At 46.7% G+C, this 27,885-nt stretch overlaps 1 protein-coding gene across 6 annotated transcripts in view; it reads left to right on the top strand.

Moving 5' to 3' along the window:
• GABPA (GA binding protein transcription factor subunit alpha) overlaps window positions 1-27,885 on the top strand; it is a 560,071-nt gene that overhangs the window by 326,019 nt on the left and 206,167 nt on the right. For 3 of the 6 annotated variants that reach the window (XM_069636385.1, XM_069636382.1, XM_069636381.1), the window contains exon 5: window positions 11,916-11,990. The exons of the other annotated variants lie outside the window; for them this stretch is intronic. In XM_069636385.1, the coding sequence (XP_069492486.1) occupies window positions 11,916-11,990 (75 nt within the window). The remainder of the gene's footprint in view (window positions 1-11,915; window positions 11,991-27,885) is intronic. 6 annotated transcript variants of the gene reach the window in all.

Below are 27,885 nucleotides of genomic sequence, written 5' to 3'. Positions count from 1 at the left end.
GGCGTTAGTCGTCGTGTACTGTTGTGCGAGTCTGTGTGAATTGTTTTGTTGTTGCAATTTAGTGAAGTTTGTGCGGTTTGTTGTGCTGTAGGTTTTTGGTTGCGTTTGGTTTGAGAGGTGTATGCAGAGGGTGAAATTGTCAATGGGGTTGGTTAGTTGGCATTTCTATCCTGAATTGAGGCGCTGGACTTGCATAGTCTCACCTGATGCGCCTCTGTCCTGATCTGGGCCCGTCTGGCATTCAAGGTCCCTTTCTCATCTGGCCCCCACCTCTATCAGGCTCTCTCATAGCACCACCTGTCCTCCCATCATACTCCTGTGGCCAGTATACCTGCCAATGTCAACAACTCAGATAGTGTGTTGGTTGTCAATTCCCTACAATTCCACACCATTGTGGTACCTGGTGGGTGAGGTTGGCTGGGGTAGTTGATTTGATCTCCATGCGTGTCGCCTGCGTTAGTCTGCCCGGAGTCACCCCTCCGGGTGCCGTGGGATATTCCCTGTCAGTTCTGGGGTTGTCCGTGTCCTTTCCCGTTTAGTCATCTTTTTTCTTTGTTTCGATTTCAGTTTGAGTCTGTGGTGTTGAAGAGCCAGGTTTTTAGTGATTTTCTGAATTTTAGGTGATCTTCTGTTTATTTCTTTTGGGATGTTGTTCCAGGTTTTTGCGGCTAAGTGGTAGAAGGAGGTGCCTCCAAGTTTTTTCTTAAGATATTGTTTAAGTTCCAGGCGGATTTTGTTGCCTGATCTGAGGGGTCTTGTTGGCTTGTAGATTGTTATTTTCTTTTGTAGGAATTCTGCTCCTTGTCCACTGATTGCCCTGTGCGTTATGCACATTGTTTTGAAGGTGATGCAATGTTTTACTGGGAGCCAGTGTAGTGTTTTTAGGGCAGGAACGATGTGGTCTCTTCTGGATAGTTTGAGTAGTAGTCTTGCTGCTGCATTTTGGATCCGTTGTAGTTTCTTCAAGAGGTGTTCTGGTATTCCGAGGTAGAGGCTGTTTGCATAGTCGATTCTTGACATGATGAGGGCGAAGATAGTGAGTGTTTTGTGCGTGAAGGAGAGGAAAGGTAGAAGTCTTCTTGCCGTGTGGAGGAGGAAAAAACATTTCTTCAGTTACATTTATTTGTGGTTCTAGGGTGAGGGTGTTGTCCATTGGGACTCCCAGATTTTTTACTACCTTAGATGGTGTCTGTTCATTTCCCATTTCCGTAGGCCACGGGATGGTGGTTTCATTCTCTTGGTCTTTGGTTATGATCATGATTTCTGTCTTTCCTGGGTTGATTTTCAGGTTGTTGGCATTCATCCAGTTGAAATTAGACAGTCAATTAGGTTTGAATGATCGGCATCAGTATCTTTGATTTTGTAGATGATTTGAGTATCATCTGCGTAGTTCTAGCATGCAATGTTGTATTTTTTGAAGATTCTGATGACCGGAGTCTGGTAGTTGTTGAAATATAGCGGAGATAGTGAGGATCCTTGTGGCACTCCAGTCATCAACTCGTGGAGTGGATTTGAATGGTTTAATCCATACGGTTCCCGTTCTGTCTGCTAGGAATGATTTGGTCCAGAGTAGTGCTGTTTCTGTTATGCCTATGTCTTCTAGTCTTTAGGTCGGAGTATCGTGGCTAACTGTGTCAAAGGCTGTGGAGAGGTCGAGCAGAATAAGGGCGGAGGTAGTGTTTGAGTCTGCGTTAGTTTTGAGGTCGTCCCAGATGGATAGTAGTGCTGTTTCCGTTCCTCTTGCTGGTCTGAAACCTACTTGGGCTTGGTCTAGAAGGTGGTGTTTTTCTATGTGTTCTTGGGTTAGTTTATATACGTAGGTTTCTAGGAGTTTTGCCGTATAGGGGATGTTGGAGATCGGCCTGTAGTTGGAGAGGTCTTCTACGTCGCCATTTGTGTTTTTCAGGAGTGGCTTGATATATGCTGATTTGAAGAGCTTCGGTACAGTCCCTGTTGTCAGTGATAGGTTTAGAAGGTTTCTGTAGTGTTCTGCCGGCGTTCCTCGTGCAGGGATTGACCACTAGCCATCCAGCGTTCGACTCCTTTAGTCCAATATCTGCCAACCAATTTCTCAAACTTCTCTCTGCCTGCAAACCATCCGGCTCTCAGCTTGACCCTTGCCCGGCCACAACCCCCAAAGAAATCTTTGCTTCGACCTGTGCAGGAGAACACGCGAGAACCATCATAAATGACTCCCTTTCCTCAGGAATTTTTCCTGACGCATTCAAAACAGTTCATGTCAAACCTCTAATAAAAAAAAGAAACCTTCCCTTGACCCCAAAAACTCTCGCCCCATCTCTAACACCAGGTTCCTGGCCAAACTCATCAACCAAACCGCCTACTCCCAACTAAATGCATTTGTTGAAGCTAATAATCTCCTAGACCCCACTCAATCAGGTTTCAGAGCCCGACACGGAACTGAAACCACCCTAACCTCAATCTGGGATGACCTCACAAACGCAGCAGACTGTGCAGGCTGCGCCACATTAATCCTCCTTGACCTATCCACCGATTTTGACACAATCATTCAATCCTTCTTGACCGCCTCCACTCCCTAGGAATTCGTGGAACCGCCCTCAAATGGATAGCATCCTTCCTCAAAAACAGAAATCAAATGACTCTACTCTCAACCTATTCCTCCCAACCCCGACCAGTCAACACCGTAGTGCCACAAGGAGCATGCCTATCGGCCCTCCTGTTCAATCTCTACATGGCCACCCTCCCACAAATAATTTGCATGCACAACATCCTGTGCTACAACTATGCCAATGACACTCAACTAATTCTGAAACTCCTGAACTCAAATCCCAACTGCCGACCTGACCTCGCGGCCTGCCTCCTCGACATAGAGCTCTGGATGACCACAAACCACCTACTGCTAAACCCCTCCAAAACCGAAATAATGGTATGTGGCAACACTGAACTTCGTCCACACCCACTACCCTGGCCTACCACGGGCAACTCACTGACCTCCTCTAAATCAGTTGAAAACCTTGGATGCGTCGTAGATTAGTTTAGTTTAGTTTATTTATTTGTACCGCGCACCGAACCCTGGGGTAGCTGGGCGCCGGAGACTTAAACAGTTACAGCATGGTAAAAATATACAGTGCAGATTGTGATAAAACAACAACGGTGTAGTAGACCGGGTTACAGGTGGTTCTGACTTAACACTCACGCCAAGTCAACAACGTCTCAAAGTCCTGCCACTACCACTTCAAAACTCTTAAGCGCATTTTTCCGTACCTGTCCTTTCCATACACTCTCCGAAGTTAGGCTCACCTGGTATCCACAGGGACGCCACCCAGCCGGGTTACTCGCTGGTATGCTTCTCAGCTTTACCCAGATGTGGTCTGCGGGGAAGGTTCTGCCTTGTGGTAGAGTTAGGCGTGCTCTCAGTCCTGCCTTTTTTGCAGGGGCACGTTGTCTTTCATGGGCGTGTGCGGTCCAGTTACTTCACTGACGCCGGCCCGTTTGATATTGTTCAGGTAGGTCTTATTTCTGTTCATTAGTTTTGTTGCTATCCTGCATGCCTTTCTTTGTTTAAAAATGTCTCTCTTTTGCCCTTAGGTATGCAGAGCTTCAGCGCGGCGAACTGGCTTGGTTGAGCCCCGCTGGTAAATGATGGCGTATTAAGAGCGCTATGATGCGGTAAGTAAGCGCTATGCGCAGCGCTGCGAAGTCTTGCCTTTGCTAACCTGTGTTTTCCTTCCTTGTAGGTCAGTGATCTTCAGCGCGAGTGGAATGTCTGGAGTGGTGCCAGCCGAGAGGCGACCAGCCAGGTAAGCCTTTTGTGCAGTTCGTAACTTGCAAATGTCTCTACTACTTTCTTTAATGTTGCCTCTATCTTCCTCTTTCAGGTTGTTCTGTCCGGGAGGCGTGCAGATTCGAGGAAGCTGTTCTCAGTAGCTGGGAGTGTTTAAAGATGAAGACTGCAGGTAAGATGCTACTGCTAATGATGTTCCTTTTGTCTCCTTGCAGGTTCTGCTTCTCCAAGGGAATAGCTGGACACGGTGAGCGTCACGTTGCAAGCTGCAAAGTAACGCGAAGCGTGTTGTCTTGCTCGGGTCTGGTTTAAATAGCCCAAACAAAATAGTCCAGGTAAAGTAGTCCCTAGGCTGCCACACCCAAAACACTAGACCACATAGCTTGGTTCTTACGAACCAAGCTATGTGGAAACCTCCATGTTGGCTGATAACACATTATGTAGTTCCCAAGCACATGTTTTTCATGGTGTATGAGCCTGGCGCCATAGGTGCCAGGAGTGGCCCCAAGAGGGTTTTGGAAAAGGATGCCAGGTTCTAGAGGCCCGAGTCCTGACTCCACATGGCCAATGGGTTTGCCAGAGGGGGTTTTGGGCGAGGGTTGTGACAGCTGTCCAATCAGTTATATCTAGACTGGACTACGCAAACCCCCCCCTCTACCTTGGAGTCAACGCATACTGCTGTGGAACACATTCCCGCCCCACATCCGACTCACTGAAGACCTTGTGTTTCCGCAAATTGCTTAAAACTTGGCTCTTCTCCTAAAACTGACCCCAAACTCAACCTAACTCAAACTGGATAACAGCATCTCAAAGACGTTGCCAAAATACTTGATCATAAATATCAATGCAATATCACGATTCCGAGCATGAAATCGTAAACTAATAACTTCCACCGATTGGCTAAAAAGGACAAACTAAATAGATTGAGTGAAATCGATCATACCTGTAAAGTAAATATAAAGAATAAGTTGTATTAAGACAGTAATACCGCTGAAATTAATGAATTAAACAAATAAATGTAATGGACAAAAGATCAGTGATGACTTAAGGAATAATCTGGATAACAACCTGTCAATTAACCTAGACTAGATTTAATTAACATTAAAACAAATAGCAATACAACATCATGAACCAAGTGAGGAAGCAAAAAAAATAACCTCTAATGTAATCTAGAAAGGACATACAGAATGGAATGAATAAACCAGATTAAAAAAAAACAAGAAAAAAAACTGGGTTTAGGCGAGAGATCGGTCCACAGACAGATGGCATTGATTCTGTGAGTGCATGGCATGAATGGACGATTCGTATAGATGAGACGGGTGTAGGGCATGGGACTGAACGAGAACTTGAAACTGAATGCGTACGAAATGTGACTTGGACTAAACTGATAATTAGGATTAATGAACGAAATGAATGGAGCGGATGAAATAGGTGGAGCAGATGAGTGCATTAAACACTGCACTGTACAGATTAATGTATAGAGCGGACGAGTGTGCAGAGCGGATGTTGGAATTCTCAATTTTAGCTTGCATCAAATCTAGACAGGATTATGCATGTTAGCATGTACCACACTTAAATGGAATTATTGACTTAATCCTGCTTCGCATCTAGACATGTTTATGAATTTTAACATGTACCACACTTAGATGGAAATTCTTGAATTTAGTCTGCGCCGCATCTAGACAGGACTATGAATGCTAGCATGCGCCACACTTGAAACTGTGAATGATGACAATCATGATCACTAGCCTTCCTCGCATCTAGACAGAATTTTGAAATTAGCAAGCGCCGCACACTCAGAAGGAATAGTGAATGATAACAAACATCACACCTAGACACAATTGCAAGGACTGAAAGGCCAACTAACCAATCCACTAACAATCTCTTCTCTCTGCATACACCGCTCAAACTCTAACCAAACACAACCGCAACTCTAATATGCAGCAATCCGCACAAACTTCACTACACTGCACCAACAAAACAAACCGCACATAAACTTGCACAACAGCATACGACGACTACGGACCTCAAACACCCCAAGGCCAACCAACGGACCCACCGGGCTGAGGTTGCCAACAGCAAATCACTGCTCTCTTGCACTTTGCCAGCTTATTCCCACTAACTCACCCCCCCCCCCCCCTCCCTCCTTCAGAGCCGCCAGAGCGCCAGGGGACCACTCCGGTGGTGATATTGCGCAGTATAAATATCCTTTAACATTAACATGATTGTTCATGAGCGGCCGAGTGCCTAAAGAGGGGCCGAGGGCCTAATGAGGGGGAGTGCCGAATGCGGATGAGCGCGTAGAGCGGCTGTGTGCGTAGAGTGGACGAGTGCGTTATCCAGATGGCCGATACAAATGTCCTTGAGCACCTGAAACGGTCGGAAAGGCGGAGAACAGTTGGAGTACATGGTATGGCTGCCGTACATGTAACCTTTTGGAGTGAGCGCGCCCATAAGCACCTAAGATAAACCACCTTATCACTTCTCCATGCTTACTCTATTCCTTACACCACCACTCATCTAGAACACAGCGATACTATGACACCATTCGTTATAGCTGTTGTCATACCATCACTCTGACTCATACCGCCCAACACCCTATCTAAACACTGCTGGTTATACACTTCCCAGCCTAGGCGTTCTCCCCAGACCTAACCCAGCCAGTATCGGTTTGGATAACAACCTGCCAGAACAAACACATACTATTGATCTCTCAACCACCACACCTACCGCTAAGAAGCAGCAGTCACACGAATACCACCCAAGCTGCACACAACTGGTGCACACACGTGCCCTTTGACTTTCTCTACCTCTCTGGGTTTTCTGCAGCGATCTTGTCTTTTGTATCTGTAATCCATTTGTGTAGTATCTCCGCTTTCCCATCTAGGTCAGCTAGCTCTAGTTCTGTAGTTGAGGGTTTGGTTAATTCCAGTTGTTTGAATAGGTTGCTTTCTTTGACGTGTTTCCAGTTTCTTTTTGTGGTGGTTGGAAGTTTCGGGGGTCGGATGCAGACTTGAGTAGGCAGAGTGATCACGAATGGGATGATGAGGTGGTCGCTTCATAGTATTTGTATTGGTGGTGCTGTGGTGATGAGTTTTTTTTGGTGAAAATTGCGTTGAGGGTGTGTCCTGCCGAGTGTGTTGCCCCTTTGACTAGTTGCCGTAGTTCCATGGTGGTGAGTTGTTCAATCAGTGAGTTTTGGGAATTGGCGTGACTGTCTTCAAACCAGATGTTGAAGTCCCCCCAGGATGATTAGGTGTTCTTGGTCAATGGCTAAGTTGGTGATGGCTTCTATGAAGTTGTCGACGAAGGTTGCATCATATGTCGGCGGTCTGTACACCAGGATGAATGTGATTTTGGTTTTTGGGCTCGCTGTTAGGTGTATTGCCATGGTTTCACAGTTGAGGATGTTGAGTGGTTCGTCTGTTTTTATTTTCAGGTGTTCTTTGAATGCTATTGCGATTCCTCCTTTTTTGTTTTTCATGTTTGTTTGCAGGCATTTGAAGTTGGTTGGAAGGCAGCTTTGGAGTGTGATTTTGTAGTTGTCGTCCAGCCATGTTTCTGTGATGAATAGGATGTCCATGCCGTTGTCGTTGAGTAGCTCGAAGATCTCTGTTGAGTGTTTTGACATGGATCTTGCGTTTATTAGATTGCAGTGAAGTTTGGAGGTGGTGTTTGGTTTGGACTTTCTTGTTGAGGTCGTCTTCTGAACGATGTTGAGTTTTCCTTCCTGGTCGATCTCTTGTTGGGCTGTGGGTTTCGGGGTGTTGGTGTCTTCAAAAAGTTCTTCTAGGTTCTGTCTTGGGATTTTTTGTTTTCATCGGGTTCGTCTTCCAGGAGTTGTGGCTGTCGGTTTGAAGTTCCTCTTGTTTTGGTGATGTAGGGTTTTCCGCATTGGTCGTGTGTTAAGTGTTTCGAGTTGTTTATCCTTCTTCTACTTGCTTGTGTTAGGTTTTTTGATGTTGCTGCTTCTAGCGTTGGGTTGGATTGCTGTGGTGGCCAGTTGTCGGCGAGGTATGGAGTTGGGTAGAGGGATTTGTCTCTTCTCTCAGTGTTGGTTCGATTTGTGTTCCTGTCTGTGGGAGTGCCTTCTATAGTTGTCGTTCTTAGTTGCTGTTCCGGAGTGTTTGTTCTTTCTTCTCATTGTCTTTTCCTTGGAATGGGGCATTTGAGCAGCATTATAAGATTGAGAGTTGTTTTAGTCTTTGTTTGGTGATGTCCAGTTTGTCCGGCTTTGGTCTTGTTGTCTTGTGGTGTAGTAGTGGGTGTGGAGGCAGTCCGCTACTAGTTTGGGCTCTGTCTATAGGTAGTGTTCCGACTGAAGTTGCCTACTCGTTCAATCAATGTCTTGAGGGTTAGGGCGGTGGTTAGGGGTTATATAGTTGGGTGTTATCGGTGGCTCTCTTTAGTGTCCGTCTCCCTGAGTGCGATTCACTGCGGTGAGCAAGTTATGTGGGTTTGAGAAGGGTATCTATTAGTTGAAGAGTGGCTTGGATGGCGCAGCTCGGACTTGCTCCTTGTGCTGTGATCCCCTAACCAGAGTGTCACTCCACAGTAATTCACTGGTGGGTTCTGTCTCACTTAAGAGTGAGTTGGTCAGCGAAATTTGTGAGGCCTGTATAGTGGGAGAGAGGCCTATCAAAGCAATCTAATACCACATGGTGCAATTTGGGCACAGAGGCCCTGCTAAACCTGAGACCTGCACCGTGGGAGAGAGACCCGTCAAAGCAATCCGGATGTCACCCAATGGAATTTGGGCACAGAGGCCCTGCTAATTTTGAGAGACCTGTATAGTGGGAGAGGGGCCTATCAATGCAGTCTAAATATCATACATTGCAATTTGAGCACAGAGGCCCCGCTAAATTTGAGAGAACAGCACCATGGGAGAGAGGCCTTCTCAATGCCATCTGAATATCATCCAATGCAGTTTGGGCACATGGGCCCTGCTAAATTTGAGAGACCTGTATAGTGGGAGAGGGGCCTATCAATGCAGTCTAAATATCACACCATGCAATTTGGGCACAGAGATCCCTCATGTCTAAAATTGATTATTGTAACGCCCTCTATCTCCGCACTAACCAAGGGAATCTCAACAAACTTCAGATTGTCCAGAACCAATGCTATCAGAGCTGCTCTAAATATCCCCAGGAACCATCACATCTCCGATACTAGAAAAAGTCTCCTCTGGCTATCAGTCCCACGACGCGTATCCTTAAAAACCCTTGCTCTTACGCACAAATGCATTGCGAACTATGCACTTAGTTACCTAGTCAAGAGATTCACTATCCACACCGCTAACAGACCCCTCAGAAGTGCCCACTTCAACTTGCTTCGATCAGGGGGAACCAGCTTCCCTGTTATGGCAGCTAAAGTTTGGAATTAAATAACAAACCCCCTCAGAGCTGAACCTTCCTTCCCTGTGTTCAAAAGGCAAGCAAAAGCATGGCTGTATGCCCCAACCACACTTTGATTTAGACGGTTTACTCCGCACACTTGCCTTGACCTACCATCTTGGCCTGCTGCACACATGTAAATTCTGTTGTGTATTATTCGTAACTGTCTATCCTGTTTTATTTGACCTCTGTCGGTTTATAATTTGCAAATCCCTTTGTGTACATTAACTGTAATTTACTTACTATGTATGCATACAACTCTGTAAATGTGTAAATACTTCCTTGTATAGTAACTGCCTCGTATGACTATGCATGTATCTCAAATTATGCGCCTGGATGCCCCTGGGCCAGGTGCGCTTTATAAATAAATAAAATACAAATACAACGCAGCATAGACCCAAACGATTAATCTGATTTCAATTTGGGCTGATATCTTCTGCTTTTTAGCATGTGCCATTAATGAGCAGTTTGGGTCGGTTTGGAAGAAGCTATGCTGCCTTTTTCAAAGATGGCCCACATGGTCTATACTTGGCCACCTTCTCTGTCGTGGAGCTAGCTGGGAGAAACCGTATAGTTTATAGTTTCAACACAATTAAAATGTTAATCCTCTGCCCATCTCCCAATAGTGGGTGTCCTGTGGTTCTAGAGCTTGTAGGTGACCAGTGGTTTGAGGCATAAACCTCTCTTAGAGGGAGGCTGGCTTGTCTATTATTCATTTTCTTTTCCAGTACAACAACTGGGTGTAAGGGTGGTTTTAGAACTTGATGTTGTGGTGCCTAGTTTGTTATGGCAATGAGCGACCAAGACAAGGTACCCTGGTTTTCTTCTACATGCTAAACATTTTCACATGTTTCCTTACAGCCTTGCTATCACATGCTATGTGGCACTACTGCCAGTATCCTGGTCTTAATTCCAAGCACCAGATAACTGCATCTGTGCAGATGCATGACCAACCTCTGTTTATGATCGTTGAAATCATGTGTTTGGACTAACATTGCTAAAGCTAGGGAACAGCTTTTTTTTAAATCTTGAAATGTTTTGTGGCTTGATTTGGCAGTGTTGTCTGTGGCACATGGAAAAGAGAGCAGAGGTAAAGCGTCAGAATGACTCCAAGGACTTGGGATGTTACTGATTTCACTCTGTGAAATCTCTCACACGCCGTTAGCTGTCTGGTGAACCTTTTCGGATCTCATTTGTAGTGATTTCAGATGCAGCTATGCAAATTAAATTGCCATTCTTTGACAAATAGAAGTGGAAATTCTGTCACTTGGTGTAAAAGTGGGAGATTTGGGGGGGGAAAGTATGGGGGTTTGTCTCGCCATCAGCAAAAAGGTGGTCGGAGTATAGGTTCATTTAATGAGGGGAATGTCTGGAGTAGTGCAAATGGAAGAGTGTTGGGCATTGGAAATTGGTCAATTTGCAGCTGGATATAAGCAGTGGGATTTGATTGGGTAAAAAAGAGGAATGGTAATTCTCTAAAAGTCGTTGGGTGATCTATCCTGCTGCTTTGAAGCTTAAAAGTGGAGTAGCAGGTGGGTAGGCCTTTAACAGCGAAAATAAGAGGCGTGCCAAATCTATATACGTGCCTTTTTGAACCGTCAGCCAGAAGTGGAGGACAGTGTTTACTGTAAATAGGGAAATGGTTTCTTATTTGTATGTGCTCGAGTGAGGATGTTTTTTGTTTTGTTGGCATGGGCTGGAGTAGGCGAAGGGGCTCTGTATGAATGAAAACGGTCTCAGCTGGAGATGTAGTTTCATTAAATGTTCCATGACCAGTGTGCAGAGCAATTAAGTGTAGCAGGAAAAATGTGGGCCACCTATAGTTTAGAAGATTTGTGGAACAGTAGATGGGCAGTGTGTGGTGGTAGAGTAGTCTAGGGTTGGCCTGATTTGCAGTAAGATTGTAGGTGGATTGGTTTGTCTTTCTCAGGAGTGTAGGGTGACTAAGAAGATGATTGATTCGGAACGACGTGGTGGGATCCCCGAATTGGCATCCCCGAATTGGCTTGGACCATTACCCCAAAAGTGTTGAAATAAGTACACATCACACTGTTTTCTCAGTGGTGCCATGTAGCTTAACGTTTTTTTCTTCCCTATGCAGATGTGGTGCCTGGTCTCCTGCAGATTGAACAGGTATCTTGGGTGCTACTCCTTTCAGCGCCTTGCTAGAGTAGTTGTCTCTAGCTTCCTGGCCCAACAGCGTAGCACCAGAGATGGCAGTTTTTGGTGATATTATACATTGGCTTTTCTTTGAGGCGTTGCGTGATAAGGCCTTGTTTGTTTGAAGTAGTTGTTTGTAGAGAAACAGTTGCTCTGTTCTGAATACAGATTTTCTGCTTTCATTTTCCAGCGTCCCCTTTAAATTGGATATTAGTGGACTATCTTGAATTTTTTACACTGCAAGCTCATGTGCTCTCGAAGTGTCTTTGTTAAAGCCATCACTGAAGACCTGACCCTTTAGGGACCTTACAAGAAAACACATACAGGGAAGGTGATGGAAGTATAGCCCGTCGGAGTAGTTGTAAGACAGTGACTACGCATGTGGCATTATGTATGTCTGTGAACAAAACAAAGTAATCTGTTATTTATGTCTGCTCGTGTCTTTTGCGCACAACAATCATTCATGCAAAGATCGAAAACACTGGGAACCTTTGTTTCTATTGTGTATAGAAAACTACATGCCTTCTGTGACATTAGCTGTTTGGATACTGTACTTTTTTCTTTTTTTCCTTTTCCCCCTTTACATCATTAACAATAAGGAAAATTCATAGAGGTGTTGGAGGAACGAGGGGGAGTACATCATCTTGTTTGGGAAATGAATTCTGGGCAAGAAGGTTGGTACTTTTATTCAGTAACTGTTAACTGTTATAGTTAATAGGTACCCCAGCACTTTTAACTCAATCTCTGTGTTTAGACCTTACACAATATAATAAATTTGGTTGTCTTTGACAATTAACTCAATTTCATGTTTACGTTTCATAGTATAAAAAGATTTAACATTTCATGTTTATAGTATTATGTAAGAAACGAACATAATTGCAAATCTTTGAATGTTACTTTGAATATACTGTTAGCCCTTGCTAAGCTTAGTAGTAGATGTTCCTGTATGGCTGCCAAAAGCCAAACATTTTTAAAAAAATGTTTTTTTAGAGCAACCGGGTGGCACAAATATTTTTGTAATCACTCATTTTATTTCATAAACTATTTCCTAGTACCATTTCACCAACTAGGGACGTCAACCAAGCCACACTTTCAATATTGACTGTCATTTGCTAAAACATACTGTTTATGGTTTTCATAAGTGATCCAAAACCTAATTATTGTAAAACTATGCGTTGCCCTCACAATAGGTGGTGTTCAAATGCAGCGACTAGTTAGAATGATATTTGGTCTTTTTGTATTTCATTACTTTTCAAACCTAGTAGCTAAAAAGTGATACTTGTGGTAAATATATTTGTGATAAATGTCAAATACACATGCAAATAAATAAGCTCTGGCTGTAACTATGATCCTAGTATTGTACGTCAAAATGTTGTGGCCTCCATATTGCAACACCATCACTGATGTAGTGAAACAAAATAATTTGAAATTATTAGCAATGGTTTTCAAGAAATCTGCGACTGAGCACTACCAGCACAATGCAGCATGCAGTTGTGCGAGCACTGTTATTTTTTTTGTCATGGCAAAATAGTGCTAGCCCACCTACCTGATCTCTTGTATCTTTTCCAACTCCTTGTGAGGCCGCGCACTCCTGCTCGGTTTCCCCAACCACTCTTCAGCAGAGACTGCTGTCATATTCATCTTCACTGTTATGCAGTCCTTGTGTTTGCCGAGTGACTCCACCCCACGTCATGGAGGAGAGTTACTCTATCCACCTTCTGCAGCAGCAGAGTCCTTTCTCTTTTTTCATTTAAAGTTTAGGTGCATTCATAAATAATCAATGGCATCTGAGCCAACTGGATAGATTCATCTTTGATCACATGCTTTATTTGGAATGTCTTTTTTGTTGCACCTTCTGCTTTCTTACGAACTGATTGGGAATGGCTAGTACTTCAGAAAAGCCTGAACAGCATCTTTAAAGATCACGTTTAAATGGGGCATGCTGTGCCATTTTCCATTGCATACAGCCCTCCCCTAAAAATAGTTTACCACCTGCCACTGCACTACCCTGTTGCATTTTTTTTCCAGGACAGGAACACGTTCTTTCTCTATTACTGATTTTTGTCCTTTAAGTTTTGGGTCACTCCTTTTGGATACTCCCAGGCGAGTGTTTTTTCTTTTTTTTTTGTTATGCTTTGTTCAGTCAGAAATGTGCTTTGACTCTGTGCCTACCATTCACACATACTGCATTTGACCGCCCTCAGGAGATGCATCAGTTAGTAAGACTGTCCCTGGATGATATGCACAAAGACTGTATTGTGGCCTTATAACCTCCATCCTAATGAGCACCAAGGTCGTCTGGGTGCTTGGGGGCTGCAGCTTGAGGTAATGCCTAGGAAGGCACCATTACTGCAGGCTGTGGTCAGTTTTGTGACCGATCGCAAGCTCTCCATCCTACGAAAAAGGTTCCCATTTGGTACCAAAACTAGTAGTGTGTTAGGTAACAATTGATGGAGTCACACTGTGTGAAACTACATAACACTTATCTGCTTGGTATTAGGTAATCCACCTTTTGGTATAGGTCTGTACTACACAAGTTGGTAGTGTTACTGAGCAGCCAGCCCTACCTCAAAAGGGGTAAATGTGACCTGTCGTATTTACGGATTTCATTTGTACAGCTCAAGTAATACGTACACTCAAGGTTTCTGTTATAAATCGTTATTTCGAAGGGATTGTGTCCTCCAACGTATTCCACATCTAGGACCGGTAATCATCACAGCTGTGCTGCTTTGGAAAATTTTCTTCGTTGATACGCTCCCTCGAGGGCCTAAGTCGAGCCGACGTCACCGGATGTGCAAGTAGGACGCATGACGCCCATAGCCTCAGTTCTGTTTTTTCTGTGAACGTGTTCGCTTCGGAATCTCGGCGCGCCTCGGTTCTTCTGATTCTATCGGTTCTTCGAACTTGGTTGTTTGTGAAGTTATCATGTCTTTGTCTTCTCCTACCCCGCGTTCGGGCTTCAAGAAGTGCAGCAGCTGCGGTTCCAAGATGTCGCTTACGGACCCGCACAACGTCTGCCTGTGGTGCCTCGGCGAGGACCACGCCACTGATGACTGTGACGATTGCCAGTCTTTGACGTCGAAGGCCTTGCCAGAGCGGAAGAAGTTGACGGTCGGTAGGGTTTTCAAACCCTGTAAATCGAGATCCACTGGGCTTTCGAATGACGATTCGAGGGGCGTCTCTTCGCGTCGGTGTAAGTCCGGGGGGGGGGGGGGTCTCGGTCCCGGAGTGATTCCCTCCATTCCTCTGCCTCTTCGAGGCACTCGCGGAAGAGCCGTCACCGGTCGCCTTCCTCGTCCGAGGACTCCGCCAGACGGCAGGTAGCTTGTCCCAACAAGCATTCCTCTCCTGCGGAATGGGATGCAGGGCTCTGTTCCATCTGCGCCTTCGAGAGAAGCCGGCAAGGAATGCGCTAGGGCCACTACTCGCACGCCTTTGGGCCCGGGCGGTCGGCGTGATCATCGGGAGCCGTCGACGTCCCAATCGGACAAGGTAGATCGGTCTAGCCATTCCTGCTCCAGGTCCCGGTCTTCGACGCCCCTGAGACCGTCAGAGCCTGTGAGGTCTACTAAGAAGACATCCACGCCATCGGCGCCATGTCCGTGGAGGGACTCTCTCGAGGCTCCGCCTCCGAGGAAGTCATTGACGCTATCAGCGCCATGGCTGTCGAAGCACACGATCGGGGCTCCGGCCTCGAGGCCTGTGTCGAAGCCGTTGGCGCCACGCTAGATGTCGATGCCGATTCCGTCAACGCCTTTTGAGGAGGCTTTACCGGAGGTACCCCGTGCATCGGTGGAAATTCTGAGGAAGGCCCTGAGGAAGTCAGGAAGGCCTGTATTTGAACCTTTTCTGTGCCCTTATCCAGGGAGTTATTCCAGCCTCTGGATTACATCTCTGAGGTGGATGAAGGGTCTGATGAAGGTTTGGTTCCTGATGAGGTTCCTGACAAACTATTGTCTGGTCATAGCCAGATGGGAAGACCTGTGTCAGTCTTTGCACGATGCCAGTGGTCTGGATACCTCTCCGGAGGTTGAGTTCGGTAGGCCTGAGCCTGATACGCACGGCGAGTCTTCATGAGGCGTCTCATGTCAAGGGTGGCGGAGTACTTTGGGTGGTCTGCGCCACCAGTGGATTTTCTGCAGGATGACCTGACGGATATCTTGGACCAAGGTCCACCAACTGACCCGGTACTGCCATTTCATATGGCCTTGCAAAGAAGGGCGGCGGCGGCTTGGACTGCTCCGGAGTCTCCCGGCAGTGGGTAAGTCGTTGCCGAAAAAGTACCTTCCAGCCAGTGGCGACCCCTGCTACTTGTCAGCGCACCCTACTCGGGAGAGTTTGGTGGTGCAGGCGGCTACGGCCCCAGCAAAGCAGGCGTCGTACCCTACCATCCCTCCTGGTAGGGACAACAAACGTTTTGACGGTTGGGCGAAGAAAGTATTTTCTTCAGGGGGGTATGGCTTTGAAGGCAGCCAACTCTGTGTGTGCCTTAGCACGTTTCACTCACACTCTGTGGAATTGTGTATCTTTGGCGGCTGAACATATCCCCGAAGGGGAGGAACGGGATGGCTTTCTTGCCCTTGTACAAGATGGCAAGGATGCCATGTGTGAATCCGTTCAATTGGGTCCGGACGTGGCAGACTGTGTCAGCCGATCCATGGCGGCGGGCACCGTGATGCGCAGGTTTGCGTGGTTGGGGAAGTCGGGATTTGCTCCTGATGTACAAGCCCGGCTTCTTAACATGCCCTTTGATGGTGAACATCTTTTTGGCAGCAAGGCTGTAAGAGCCTTGAGAGGTTGCAGACCTCCAAAGCCGCAGCAAAGCCGTTGAGCGCTGCAGTACGTCAACCTCTGCCTTTTTCATAGTAGGGGACAGCAATGGAGGGGAGGTTCCTTTCGATACTACTCTACCTTTGGTAGATCGAGGGGAGCTGCCAGTCAAAGGGGCCAACATAGGAGTACCAGAGGTGCCAAAGCCGCTCAGGCAGTTGCCTCTTTGCCCTCATGCACTGCAGCAGCCGCTTCAGCTCAGTCATGAGGCCATGTCCCATGGTTCGCCGGTTGGGGGAAGCCTGGCGCAGAATCTGGTAGAATGGCATGCCATTACCTCAGCTGTTTGGGTTCTGGCGATCATAGCCCACACCTACTGTCGTCCTTTCCGGCAGAGGCCTCACGACAATCCACAGGGGTAGCTCTCTTTGAAGAGTCCGGATCCAATCCTTGCGCAGGAGATCAAATCCTTGCTGGAGAAAGGCGCCATAGAACTGGTGCCTGTAGCGAACAAAGGATGGTATTCCCCATATTTTCTGACCCCGAAAAAGGACGGGGGATTGAGACCCATCATGGACTTGCGTGGTTTGAACAAGCTCCTCAGGAAGGACAAGTTTAAGATGGTTACTCTCTCTCAAGTCTTCCAGGCCCTTCCACTTCAGGACTGGTTGGTGTCTCTCGACCTCAACGACGCTTACTTTCATGTGCCGATTCATCCCAAGTACAAGAAGTACCTGCATTTCACGGTTGGCGACTCACACTTTCAGTTTCGGGTCCTGCCGTTCGGATTGACCTCCACCCCGAGGGTCTTCACCAAGCTCGTGGTGGTGGCAGCGTATCTCAGGAAAGGGGGATTCACGTCACCCCTATTTGGACGATTGGTTGATCAGGGCGCGCTCTCCCGAGCTAGTTCTGGATCTGTCAATCACCTGCCACTCCCTTCACAAGCTGGGCTTCTCCCTCAATTTAAGTCCCACTTGACACCTACCCAGCGGCTCCAGTACATCGCAGCAGTGTTCGACACATTCCGGGGGCTGTGTTTGCCTTCCCAAGTGAGGTAACATTACATACTGCAGATGGTGAACAGGTTTTAACATGCCCAGAGTCTCCCGGCGTTAGAGTTCTTGAGATTGCTTGGCCTCATGGCATCCTGCATCCTCCTGGTGCCAGAGGCCAGGCTGCGGATGAGATCTTTGCAGTGGGCTCTCAAGATGCAGTGGTCGCAGTCGTCTGCAGGATGTCAGATCCCGTTCAGGTGCCGCGCTCGGTCGCCCATGATCTTCTGTGGTGGGCCGTCGAAGGCAATCTGTTGAAGGGGGCTCCATTTTGGCTACCCTGGCCGGAGGTGACCATCGTGACGGACGCATGCCTCACGGGATGGGGAGCTCATGCCAACGAGTTGACAGTCAGCGGTCGTTGGTCTCTGTCGGAGTCAAGACTCTATATCAATCTGTGGAGCTGAGGGCCATCAGGCTAGCCCTGAAGGCTTTTCTGCCGTCTGTGCGGGGAAGAATGTCCTGATTCTGACACAGTACAGTGGCCATGCACTACCTCAACAAAAAGGGGGGGCAGGGTCTCTCCCTCTGTGCAGAGAGGCGATGGAGCTCTGGTTCTGGGCCATCCAGCAGGACATTTCGATCTCGGCAGTTCATCTGGCCGGAGATGAAAACGAGGCGGCGGATGCTCTGAGCAGGCAGAGCACGGTCTCTCACGAGTGGGAGCTGGCTCAGGAAGTTTTCTTGGAGATCTTTGCCCTTTGGGGGACCCCGCAAGTGGATCTTTTCCCCACCAGTGTCAACCATAAGTGCGAAAGATTCTGCTCACGTCAATTTCCTCTAAGAGGAGCCTTAGGGGACACGTTCATAGTGGAGTGGTCCTTCCCACTGCTGTATGCGTTTCCTCCAGTTCCTGTCATCCCGCAAGTGTTGCGGAGGTTACGAAGGTTCGGTTCCCGAATTATCCTCATTGCTCCGGCATGGGCCAGGAGAGCGTGGTACCCGGACCTTCTCGACATGTCCATCTGCCCTACACGCCATCTTCCCTATCTCGATGATCTGCTCTCACGGGAGGGTGGTCAGGTTCTCCATCCAGAGGTCAAGTCTCTCAACCTTCCTGCTTGGTTTCAGAAAGGTTGAGGTATAAGGAATCTGACCTCCCTGAAGACGTGATAGAGGTGTTGCTTTCGGCCAGAAGGCCAGCAGCAAAGTCCCTGTACCGTTGCCATTGGAGAAAGTTCTGCGACTGGTGCAGGGTTAAGTATGTGGATCCTTTTTCATGTGACATTCCTGTGGTTCTGTCCTTTTTGCTTTTGTTAGCCTACAAGAGCCTGCAAGTGGGTACCATTTAAGGGTTACCTGGCGGCGCTGTCCATATTTAAGGGCTTGTTTGAGGAGTGTTCTTATTTTAAGATTCCTTTTGATTTCTCAGTTTCTTAAAGGGCTCACTAATGTGTTTCCACCTTCACCTTTCCAGGTGCCTGGTTGGGATTTGAACTTAGTGTTACAGTTCCTGATTGGAGCTCCGTTTGAGCCCTTACATTCTTGTCGTTTGAGACTGTTGACCTTTAAAACTGTATTTTTAGTTGCGGTTACTTCAGCTCGCAGAGTGAGTGAGTTGCAGGCACTATCCGCTAAACCACCTTTCACGGTGTTCCATAAGGACAGGGTTGTCCTTGGGATTCGTCCTTTTCTTCCAAAGGTTGTCGGAATTTCATTTAAGCCAGAAGGTCATTCTTCCGGCGTTCTATCCTCCTCTGCATCCTTGTAAGGAAGACGAGAGGCTCCATAGGTTGGATCCTAGGAGAGCTTTAAGTTTCTACATCTCACGCATGTCCCGGGTCAGAGTGGACGATCATCTCTTTGTAGGATACGCTGGAGGGCGTTTGGGACAAGCTGTTACTAAGCAGACTTTGTCTAGATGGATTATTTTGACAATCTCTGAATATTAACATTTGGCGGGTAAGGACCCTCCGGTAGGCTTACGGAGCCCATTCTGCTAGGGGTGTGGCTACCTCTACTGCTCTGCAGAGGGGTGTTCCCATTCGTAACATTTGTGAAGCAGGGAGTCTGTCATAGATGTGGAATACGTCGGAGGACGCAATCCCTTCGAAGAACAAGTTACTTTCTTACCTGGTAACGTTCTTCCGATGGGATTTTCCTCCGTATTCCACATCGCACCCTCCCAACGTGCCGCTCTTCAGAATTTCTTATGCAATTGCAGCTTACGTTTCCGCAAGGCTTTCTGTAGTCATACTGGCAGAAGATTGGTGCCACACGTTCTTGGAAAGAAACTACAACTGGGGCTACGGGCGTCGTGCGTCCTACTTATAAAATCCGGTGACGTCGGCTCGACGAAGGCCCTCGAGGGAGCATATCGGTGTCATCGACGCCGGACGCAGATGCTGAAAATATTCTGAAGCAGCACAGCTGCGGTGATTACCTGTCATAGATGTGGAATACATCGGCGGAACATCCCATCGAAAGAACCTTACCAGGTAAGAAAGTAACTTGTTCTTATTTAATTAACATACATTTTTAAATAGGCGTTATTTAAAAAGGCAATTCATGTTACATTGTAAATAGACTTTAAAATTACTTTTCAGAATCGGAACAAGCCAGTGGATAATCTTTGGATACGCTTCATACACAATTCCTACACCCCGAGGCCGGTAATGGCATTTATATATCGCACTGGTTATAATATGTAGATTCTGCGTTTGTAGAAAGGAAAGGTTTAAGGAAGTAAAAGGTTAAACAGGTTCTCAGCATATGTGAGGAAAACTAGATCTTCCAACGAAGTCTAGACAAGCCTTTCTCAGCAGTAACAGTTCACATCAAGCTACCACCTAAGAGGGTCCAACAATATCGAAGTCAATGGACTAGAGTCTTCAGTGAGCCAGGACTGCCAAAGTCAATTGGAACACAGTCTATGGAGCTGAGGCCCTTTTTAGATCAGAAACAGTCTTGCACAACGTTAGAGAGTTTGTAGAAAACCACTTGTATGTTCAAAAGCTGTTAAGCCTGTGAAAAGAGAGTTGGAATCAACCCTAAAGGTAAGCCACTGCAATTCCCAACTGTGAAACGCACAGCCAAAAGACAATGAGGGAAGTACCCCAAGTCTAAACAGTACCTCTGGTTTGAAGAAGAGCGGTGCAGCTGGATTCCGTCATGCTACAGCAGTGCAGGCCCCATGTACCTGAGCCTCAGTCATGGGGACAAGAGGGAGGACGTCTGGAGGGCTCCTGCGGCAGTACTTGGGAGGTCGTCGGCAGCTATGGGCTCTTTTCGGTTCAGTAGCACTTTGCAGTTTCAGAGCTTAGCACACAGCACCGTTGCGGTTCCCAGATACCAGTTGGGATTCCTTCACTCCTTGGGTTCTGCACTCTGATGAGGGGACTAGAGCTCTGGCTGTCCTGCTTCTGGAGGGTCCTTAGGAGACTCCTGGAACTTCTTACCGGATTTCCGACATTTCACTCGACTACCGATTACTCGACCCATGGCACTCGGTTCTTGCAGCAATAAAGTACAGCCAGTCGGAGAAGAAGGTCCAGTGCATTTTGTCTCTGGGCTAGTTGGTCCCACTAACCCAAGGGGAGAAGTCGTCCCTTCCGGAGCTTCTCTGTAGAATTGAAAAAGTCGTTTCAGCACAGCCGCAGGGCTTCACCGGGCAAGTCAAGGGTCCAGGAAGATGCAGCAAGCTTCATTCATCGTTTCTTCAACGGGTGTTTCTCCCAGTGGTCGACTCTGCCTCTATTCCCAAAACCCTCGACTTTTAAGCCGGTTTCTCCCATTCATGCACAGCCTATGCTGTCAATCACACAGACGGGTGACTGTCATGAAAGGACAGCTAGCCAGCCAATCAGGACTGGTTGCACTCAGGCATTCCTAGAGACAAAGGACAGCGGAGCTTCGGAACCCTCCCTAACATCCTGTCAATCCAGACACACTGGAGCCAGGGGCGGGCTTCAGGGCTGAAGCCTGCCAAAGGTAAGACAAAGGGCTTGCACAGAGTAAAACCCAAGAAAGACCTCACAAGCAGAAAATGGCGAAAAAAGACTGGGCCATTTTGGCGAAATGGTCACCCATGGGTGCTGTGCTACAGCTGAGGGTTCAGCCTGCGGTAGAAAAGCACAGTGATAGGAAAAATTAAACCACTGTCACCAGCCATTTAAAGTAGTGAGGGTAACATTAAAATGTTACCAGAGAATGTAGGAAAAGGGGTTTAAGTAATCCCCCAGCACTCCACATAAAATGGGGTGTGCTGGACCTATAAAGAGAAAAGGTAAGTAAAGTCATTTTCACTTTACTATTCTTGGGAACTGTAGTTAACACAAGAAAAGGTATTTAAATCTTATGAGGAATCTAAATGATTTCTCTGAAACTGTACTGAAGGTGCTGTGTGTCACCATACAAAAAGTAAACGTCTATGGAGTTTGTCAGACTCCAAAAACAGTGGAAACACAAAATCCAAATCGGGTAAAACCACATGAGAGAGTGAGAAAAAGGTCTCACCCTGTAGTAAGTCCAGCAAAAGAGCTGTGGGTCTCTAAGGTTGAAGGGAATTAGCACAGAAATGACAATTTTCCCCAACATGGTGTCCTTCACTACTGTTGCAAAAGAGGTCAACCCTGGTAAAGACCCTCAACCATGTGGCAGTAGGAGTTTGAACCACATGTAGAGGGCTTCTGGTTCTGGGGCCCGAAAACCAACTGATACTAGACAGCCTCTTGAAACCTGATGGCACTACAAAGATACCTCTAAGAACACCTATTTCATGCCACCTTCTTTCGATACTTGTGGAATTTCATCCCTGGAAAAGGGACACGGTCAGAAGATGACTTGCAGCATAAATTCAGAAAAGAGGGCTACTTGTGTAATCTCTGCCCCCCCCCCCCCCCCCCCCCGAATACCCTGTGCTTGGAACCTCCCTCACAAATGCTTGCCGCTCCTTCTTCTAGACCTTTCCCCCATGCATGGTTGATACTGGAGCTCTGAGGTGGGTGCGCTCTTATGTGCCTGCATTTTTTGTGTGCTTTTTTTCTTGTACCTCCCATTCTTATGCTCATTAACTTGTGGGCTGCTGAAAGTGTGCGAACAATACACCATCCCTAGAGATTCACATTCACCATTACTTCGATGACTGGCTCATTCATGTGTTCCAGTAAAGTGAAAGTGCTTTTATCTCTTACCTCATTGGAGTGGTTTGTGTATTGGTTATTTCAGTCACCGTGAAAAATTCTTCTGACTCAATCTCAGAGAATTCATTGTATTGGTATGGACTGCTCAGTTGCACATGCTATTGCTCCATCTGAGCAGTTTCAGGATTTACATGCTATCTGTTTATGGATGTGCACATCCACCAAGGTCCTACCTCTGCTTGTCCTGCGTACTGGATCTTGGACATAATGGTGGTGCTTCATACAGCGCTTCATATGAGGAAGACACAGATGCACACACTCAGTGAGATAGTGGCACCCAGGCTTGTTTGGGCTTGGTTTCAGTGTTGGACGTGGCCACGTCGGACCTTCTCTGGTGGAAGGAGGATAAATTGACGGTTTGTGTTCCTTTTGATCACCTTGGAACCAACAGTAACAATTTACACTCTGTATTAGTCACTTCATTCCCATAAATATCCTGGTACTGAAAGTTGTAACCCTGGTCTTAAAGCCTTGTAAGTACGCTATTTTTGTTTATTTCTATCGTGCCATAGTCGGCAGGTATCAGGGCGCTCAGACGGACAACACAAAGTATAACGGGACATATAAGGGTCAGCCTCAAGTTATTCGTAAATAATGGTTTTTAAGTTTTTTTGAGAAGTACTATATTTTTCTTCAGATCGCATAGATGTAGGAAGATTATTCCATGCACCAGCGGCTCTGAGAGGAAAGAGTGGTGTGCCCTTTTCTCTGACTCGTTTGACATGTTGTACGATAAGGAGATGTGCGACACTTGATCGCAGAGTTCTGTTCAGTGTGTATTGTGTCAGGGTATGCTTCAAGGAATCCGGCGCCTTTCCATATACAAACTTGTGAGTTAAGTTTAATGTCTTGAATTGGATTCTCTTCTCCATAGGCAGCCAATGAAGCTCCTTCCTGTAATTTGAGATAGTCTTTCTTAGAGACGTTATGAATTATCCTGACCGCATCATTCTGAATGATTTGTAGCTTCTGGATGTTCTTTTTTCTAGCTTTGCAGAGTAGGGCATTCAATAGTCCAGTCGGAACATTATTATAGCTGTGACTAGGGTTTCAGTTTTTTCGTGATACTAATGGATTTATTTGCCTCAAGATTTTAAGCTGATAGTGGGCATTTATAGCAACATTGTTAACCTGGGCATCCGAGTTGAGGGATGCCTCAAGTACTGTGCCAAGCGTTTTTACTTTGTCAACCACCTTGATGGGGCAGTTGTCTAGTACAAATTTGCAAAAGCTTGATTAAGCTTGCTCCTGGCTTGGTTTGTCCCAAATATCATAAGCTCAGTATTTGAGCTATTTAGGCACATCCAGTTACTAATAGTCAATTCCTGGATGAACGAGTACATATAATTCAGATTGGTTCTGTCAGTGAGATACCTCTATCCCTCCTGATGGGGATCATAAGAGTGGATGGCTGGTTGAGAAAAATATTTACTGCAGGTAGTATGGCATTAGTCACCTAACGCAACGTGTACCGTGTCAAGATTTAAGTTTACCCAGTGGGACTGCGTAGCTATGGCGGCTGACCACATCCCAGAAGGTAGAGAGACAGCTTCCTGGCTGTCAATGATGGTAAGGAGGCAATGGGTGAATGCCTTCGGTCAGGTCTGGATACTGCAGACAGCAACAGCAGATCCATGGCAATTAGCACAGTGTTGCGCAGATTTGCGTGGTTGAGGAAGTCTGGATTTGCACCCGATGTGCAGTCTAGACTCCTCTATTCCCTTTGATGGCTTGAGGCTGTTTGGCAGCAAGGCTGGAATAGCTGCAGACATCGAAAGTAGCGGCTAAATCCCTTAGCGCTGCCATTAGGCAGCTTCAACACCCCTACCTCCAGTTCATCGTCTTGGAGGGGTAAGTCCTTTCCATTCTACCCCCTCAATTGAAAGAGGAAGAGGACAAGCCAGTCTAAGGGGTCAGAGAAGATTCCTTCGTGGGAGAGGTGCTAAGCCAGCCCAGGCAGTGTCAGTTTTACCCTCAGCCGCCAATTCAGCTGCCTCAAAACCACTCTGAGGCCTTGATTCAGAAGACCCCGGTGGGAAGCAGACTTACTCTGCCAGAATGGCGGGGCATTAATCCAGATGCTTGGGCACTGTTAACTGTAGCCCAAGGTTACTGCCTTCCTTTTCAAAAAAGGCCTTCGGATCATCCACCGGGAAACAACTATTTCAAAGTTCTTTATCCGCTCCTTGTGCAGGAAATGTTTACGTGCTAGAGAAAGGTGCTATAGAACCAGTACATGTTGCGGAAAGGAACAAGGGTTGGTACTCTGCATACTTTTTAATTTCCGAAAAGGACGGAGGATTGAGACCCATCTTGGACTTGGGAAACTTGAACAAGTTCCTTAGAAAGGACAAGTTCAAGATGGTTAGTTACCCTTTCCCAAATCTTCAGGTTCTCCAACTCCAAGACTGGATGGTGTCATTGGACCTTCAGGATGCTTACTTTCATGTGCCTATCCATTACACGCACAAAGTACCTGAGGTTTGCGGTTGGCGGTTCTCATTAGTTTCGAGTTCTGCCATTCGGCTGACCTGTGCCCCAGGGGTTTTCACCAAGTTACTAGCAGTGGTCAGTGAGTCTCAAGAGGGGAGGAATCAAGTCTATGCGTACCTGGACGATTGGCTGATCAGGGCACATTCACCTCGAACAAGCCTGGGAACATCTCAGTGTAACCTGCCATTCTCTCCACAAACTGGACTTCTCCCTCCATTACAAGAAGCCGCACATGATACCATCTCAAAGACTCAAATTTATTGGAGCACTCGTGGATGCTTCCTCTGGGAAAGCGTGCACCCCCTGACCCCCTGAGGTGAGAGCTCAACATATTCTGCAGATGGTGATCAAATTCCGTTATCGGGTAATAATGTCCCCATACATAATGTTGCTTGTTGCTGGGAAAAGCCATTGGCAACATTATATAGGGTGACATTATGTATGGGTACCGGTTACGGGGCTGTCCCCTGCTCCACTTGTGAAAGATAAATAAATTTGGGAGTTGCGGGGGTGCCTCCTGCATGTTCAATGTAATAATGTGTCTGCAAAAACAGTGACTTTTTGGTCAGGAGACATTTTTGCGGGGACATTATTACATGGAACCCAAATTCCAGAGTACCCAGCATGTTCCGGCCTTAGATTAATTTTTTTGAGATTGCTCGGTCTAATGGCATCCTGCATTTTTCTGGTGCCAGAGACTTGCCTCAGAATGAGATCCCTCCAATAGGCTTTCAAAACCCAATGGTCCCAATTCTCAGGCAGAATGTCAGACCACCTGAAAGTTCCGAGCAGTCTCTCGACCTTCTGTGGTGGGCTTGCAAGGACAACATTCTCAAGGTAGAATCTTTTTGGCAGCCATGGCCGGAGATAACTGTAGTGACGGACGCCTCACTCTGGGAGTGGGGAGCCCACACCAATTAGCTGACAATCCGCGTTGGATGGTCTCCATCAGAGTCCAAACTACACAACATTTTGGAGCAGAGTGCAATCAGACTAGCGCTGAAGGCCGTTCTGCCCTCTGTACAGGGAACGAGTGTCCTGATAATGATGGACAACACAGTGGCCATGTACTACCTCAACGGGAAAGTAGGCGTAGGGTCACTTCCACTGTGCAGAGAACCAATGCAGCTCTGGTTCTGGGAAATTCAAGAAGAAATCTCTCTATCAGCAGTTCACCTAGCCAGAGAGGAGAACACAGCAGCGGACGCTCTGAGCAGGAAGAGCACAGCTCAGGAAGTCCTTCTAGAGATCTTCACCCTTCAGGGAATCCCGCAAGTGGATTTGTTCGCAACCAGTGTCAACCGGAAATGCGAACGCTTTTGCTCCAGGGAATTTCCTCCAAGAGGAGCTCTAGGAGATGTGTTTGTAGTGGACTGGGAGTTTCCACTCCTGTACCAGTTTTCTCCAGTCCTGGTCATTTCTCGTGATGAGGAGGTTGAGAAAAGTTCGGGAATTCCATGATCCTAATTGCTCCGGATTGGGCCAGGAGGACATGCTACCTGGACCTTCTGGACAGGTCCATCTGCCTTCCAATGCGTCTTCCACAAAGAGAGAACCTGGAGGGTCAGGCTCTCCATCCCGAGGTCAAGACTCTCAACCTTCACGCATGGTTTCTGAGAGGTTGAGATGCAAGGATTGGGACCTCCTGGATGAGGTCATGGAGATCCTGCTTTCGGCCAGTATGCCTGCAACAAAATCTTTGTGCCCTTCGAAGAAGTTCAGCAGTTGGTGCAGGGATAAGAATGTGGATCCTTTTGTATGTGACACACCTATGGTGCTTTCTTTTTTGTTACATTTGGCGAATATGGGGCTCCAGATTGGAACAATTAAAGGTTATCTGACAGCGATTTTTATTTTCAAGTGCTCTTCAGAGGGAGATTCATATAAAATCTGATTATTCAATTCCTAAATGGTCTTACTAACTTATTGCCACCAGTTCCATTCAAAGTCCCTGTATGGGATCTTAACCTAGTGTTTTCTAACATGCATTCCTGTTGACCCTATACACCTATGCCCGTTAAGACTGTTAACCCTAAAAACTGTTTAGTGATTAGCAATAACGTCAGACCGCAGGCTAAGCGAGGTGCAGGAACTTTCCTGTAAACCCCCACATATGTGTTTCTATGTGACAAAAGATCATTTTGCCAACTTCCTATCCACCGTCTCCTCCTGGAAAGGAGGAGGAAAGATTACATAGGCTGGACCCAAACAGGGCTCTGTTTTTATATATCAAGAATGGCAACAATTCATCAATGACCAATTATTAATTGCCTATGTACAGGCCCTAAATTGGGGTTAGCTGTTAAAAAACAGACCATATCCAGATGAATTATTCTGGCTATTGGGGAATGTTACAGGTTGGCGGGCAAAGACCCACCAGAAGGCTTGAGAGCACATTCCACAAGGGGCATGCCAACCTCTGCTGCTCTTCATAGAGGTGTTCCAGTCAAAGACATTTGTCCAGCGACCACTTGGTCTATTCACACATTTGTGAAACATTACTGCCTGGATTCATCTTCCAGTCAGGAAGGACTTTTTGGAAAAGCAGTCCTTCATTCAGTCCATGACAAAAGTTAAAACAAAATGGGAGGACTCATTAGAAGAACACGTTAATTACCCCCTGGTAACGTTCCTTTGATTGGATGTTCCTCCCACGTTCCTCATCGCCCCTCCCAGAATATCCTGTCGTAGATTTGAAGTGTTCTTACACTTTACGCTTTCTTGGAGCCTACGATCTATGGTACGCCTGGTAATTCCTCTACAGGAGGAAGGAAAACAGAACTGACGCCACTGGCAATGCGTGCACTATTTATACTGACAACGTCGACAGTCGAATGGAGGCCCTCGAGCGACATCGACTCAACGAGACGGGACGCAGCACCACCTGTCAAACTTTTTCAGAAGCAGCTAAAGCTGGAAGGATCATTATAAGGGATGCTTTTGAAGCACCCCTTCTGTGCCATAATAAGATTCTACATTGAATTTGGAGAGTAAGCTTGTGACCACTCTAATTTGGCTTTCACCAGAAGTGGAAGCTGACCTACTGCTTGGGTAGCATAATGTACCTTTATGGTAGCCAATCGGGTACAAATGCATTTTTTTTCAAAAGT

Source organism: Ambystoma mexicanum, chromosome 7p, assembly GCF_040938575.1.
Source record: "Ambystoma mexicanum isolate Mex_15411 chromosome 7p, UKY_AmexF1_1, whole genome shotgun sequence".
NCBI lineage: Eukaryota > Metazoa > Chordata > Amphibia > Caudata > Ambystomatidae > Ambystoma > Ambystoma mexicanum.
This window is presented reverse-complemented; position numbering and strand designations above follow the sequence as displayed.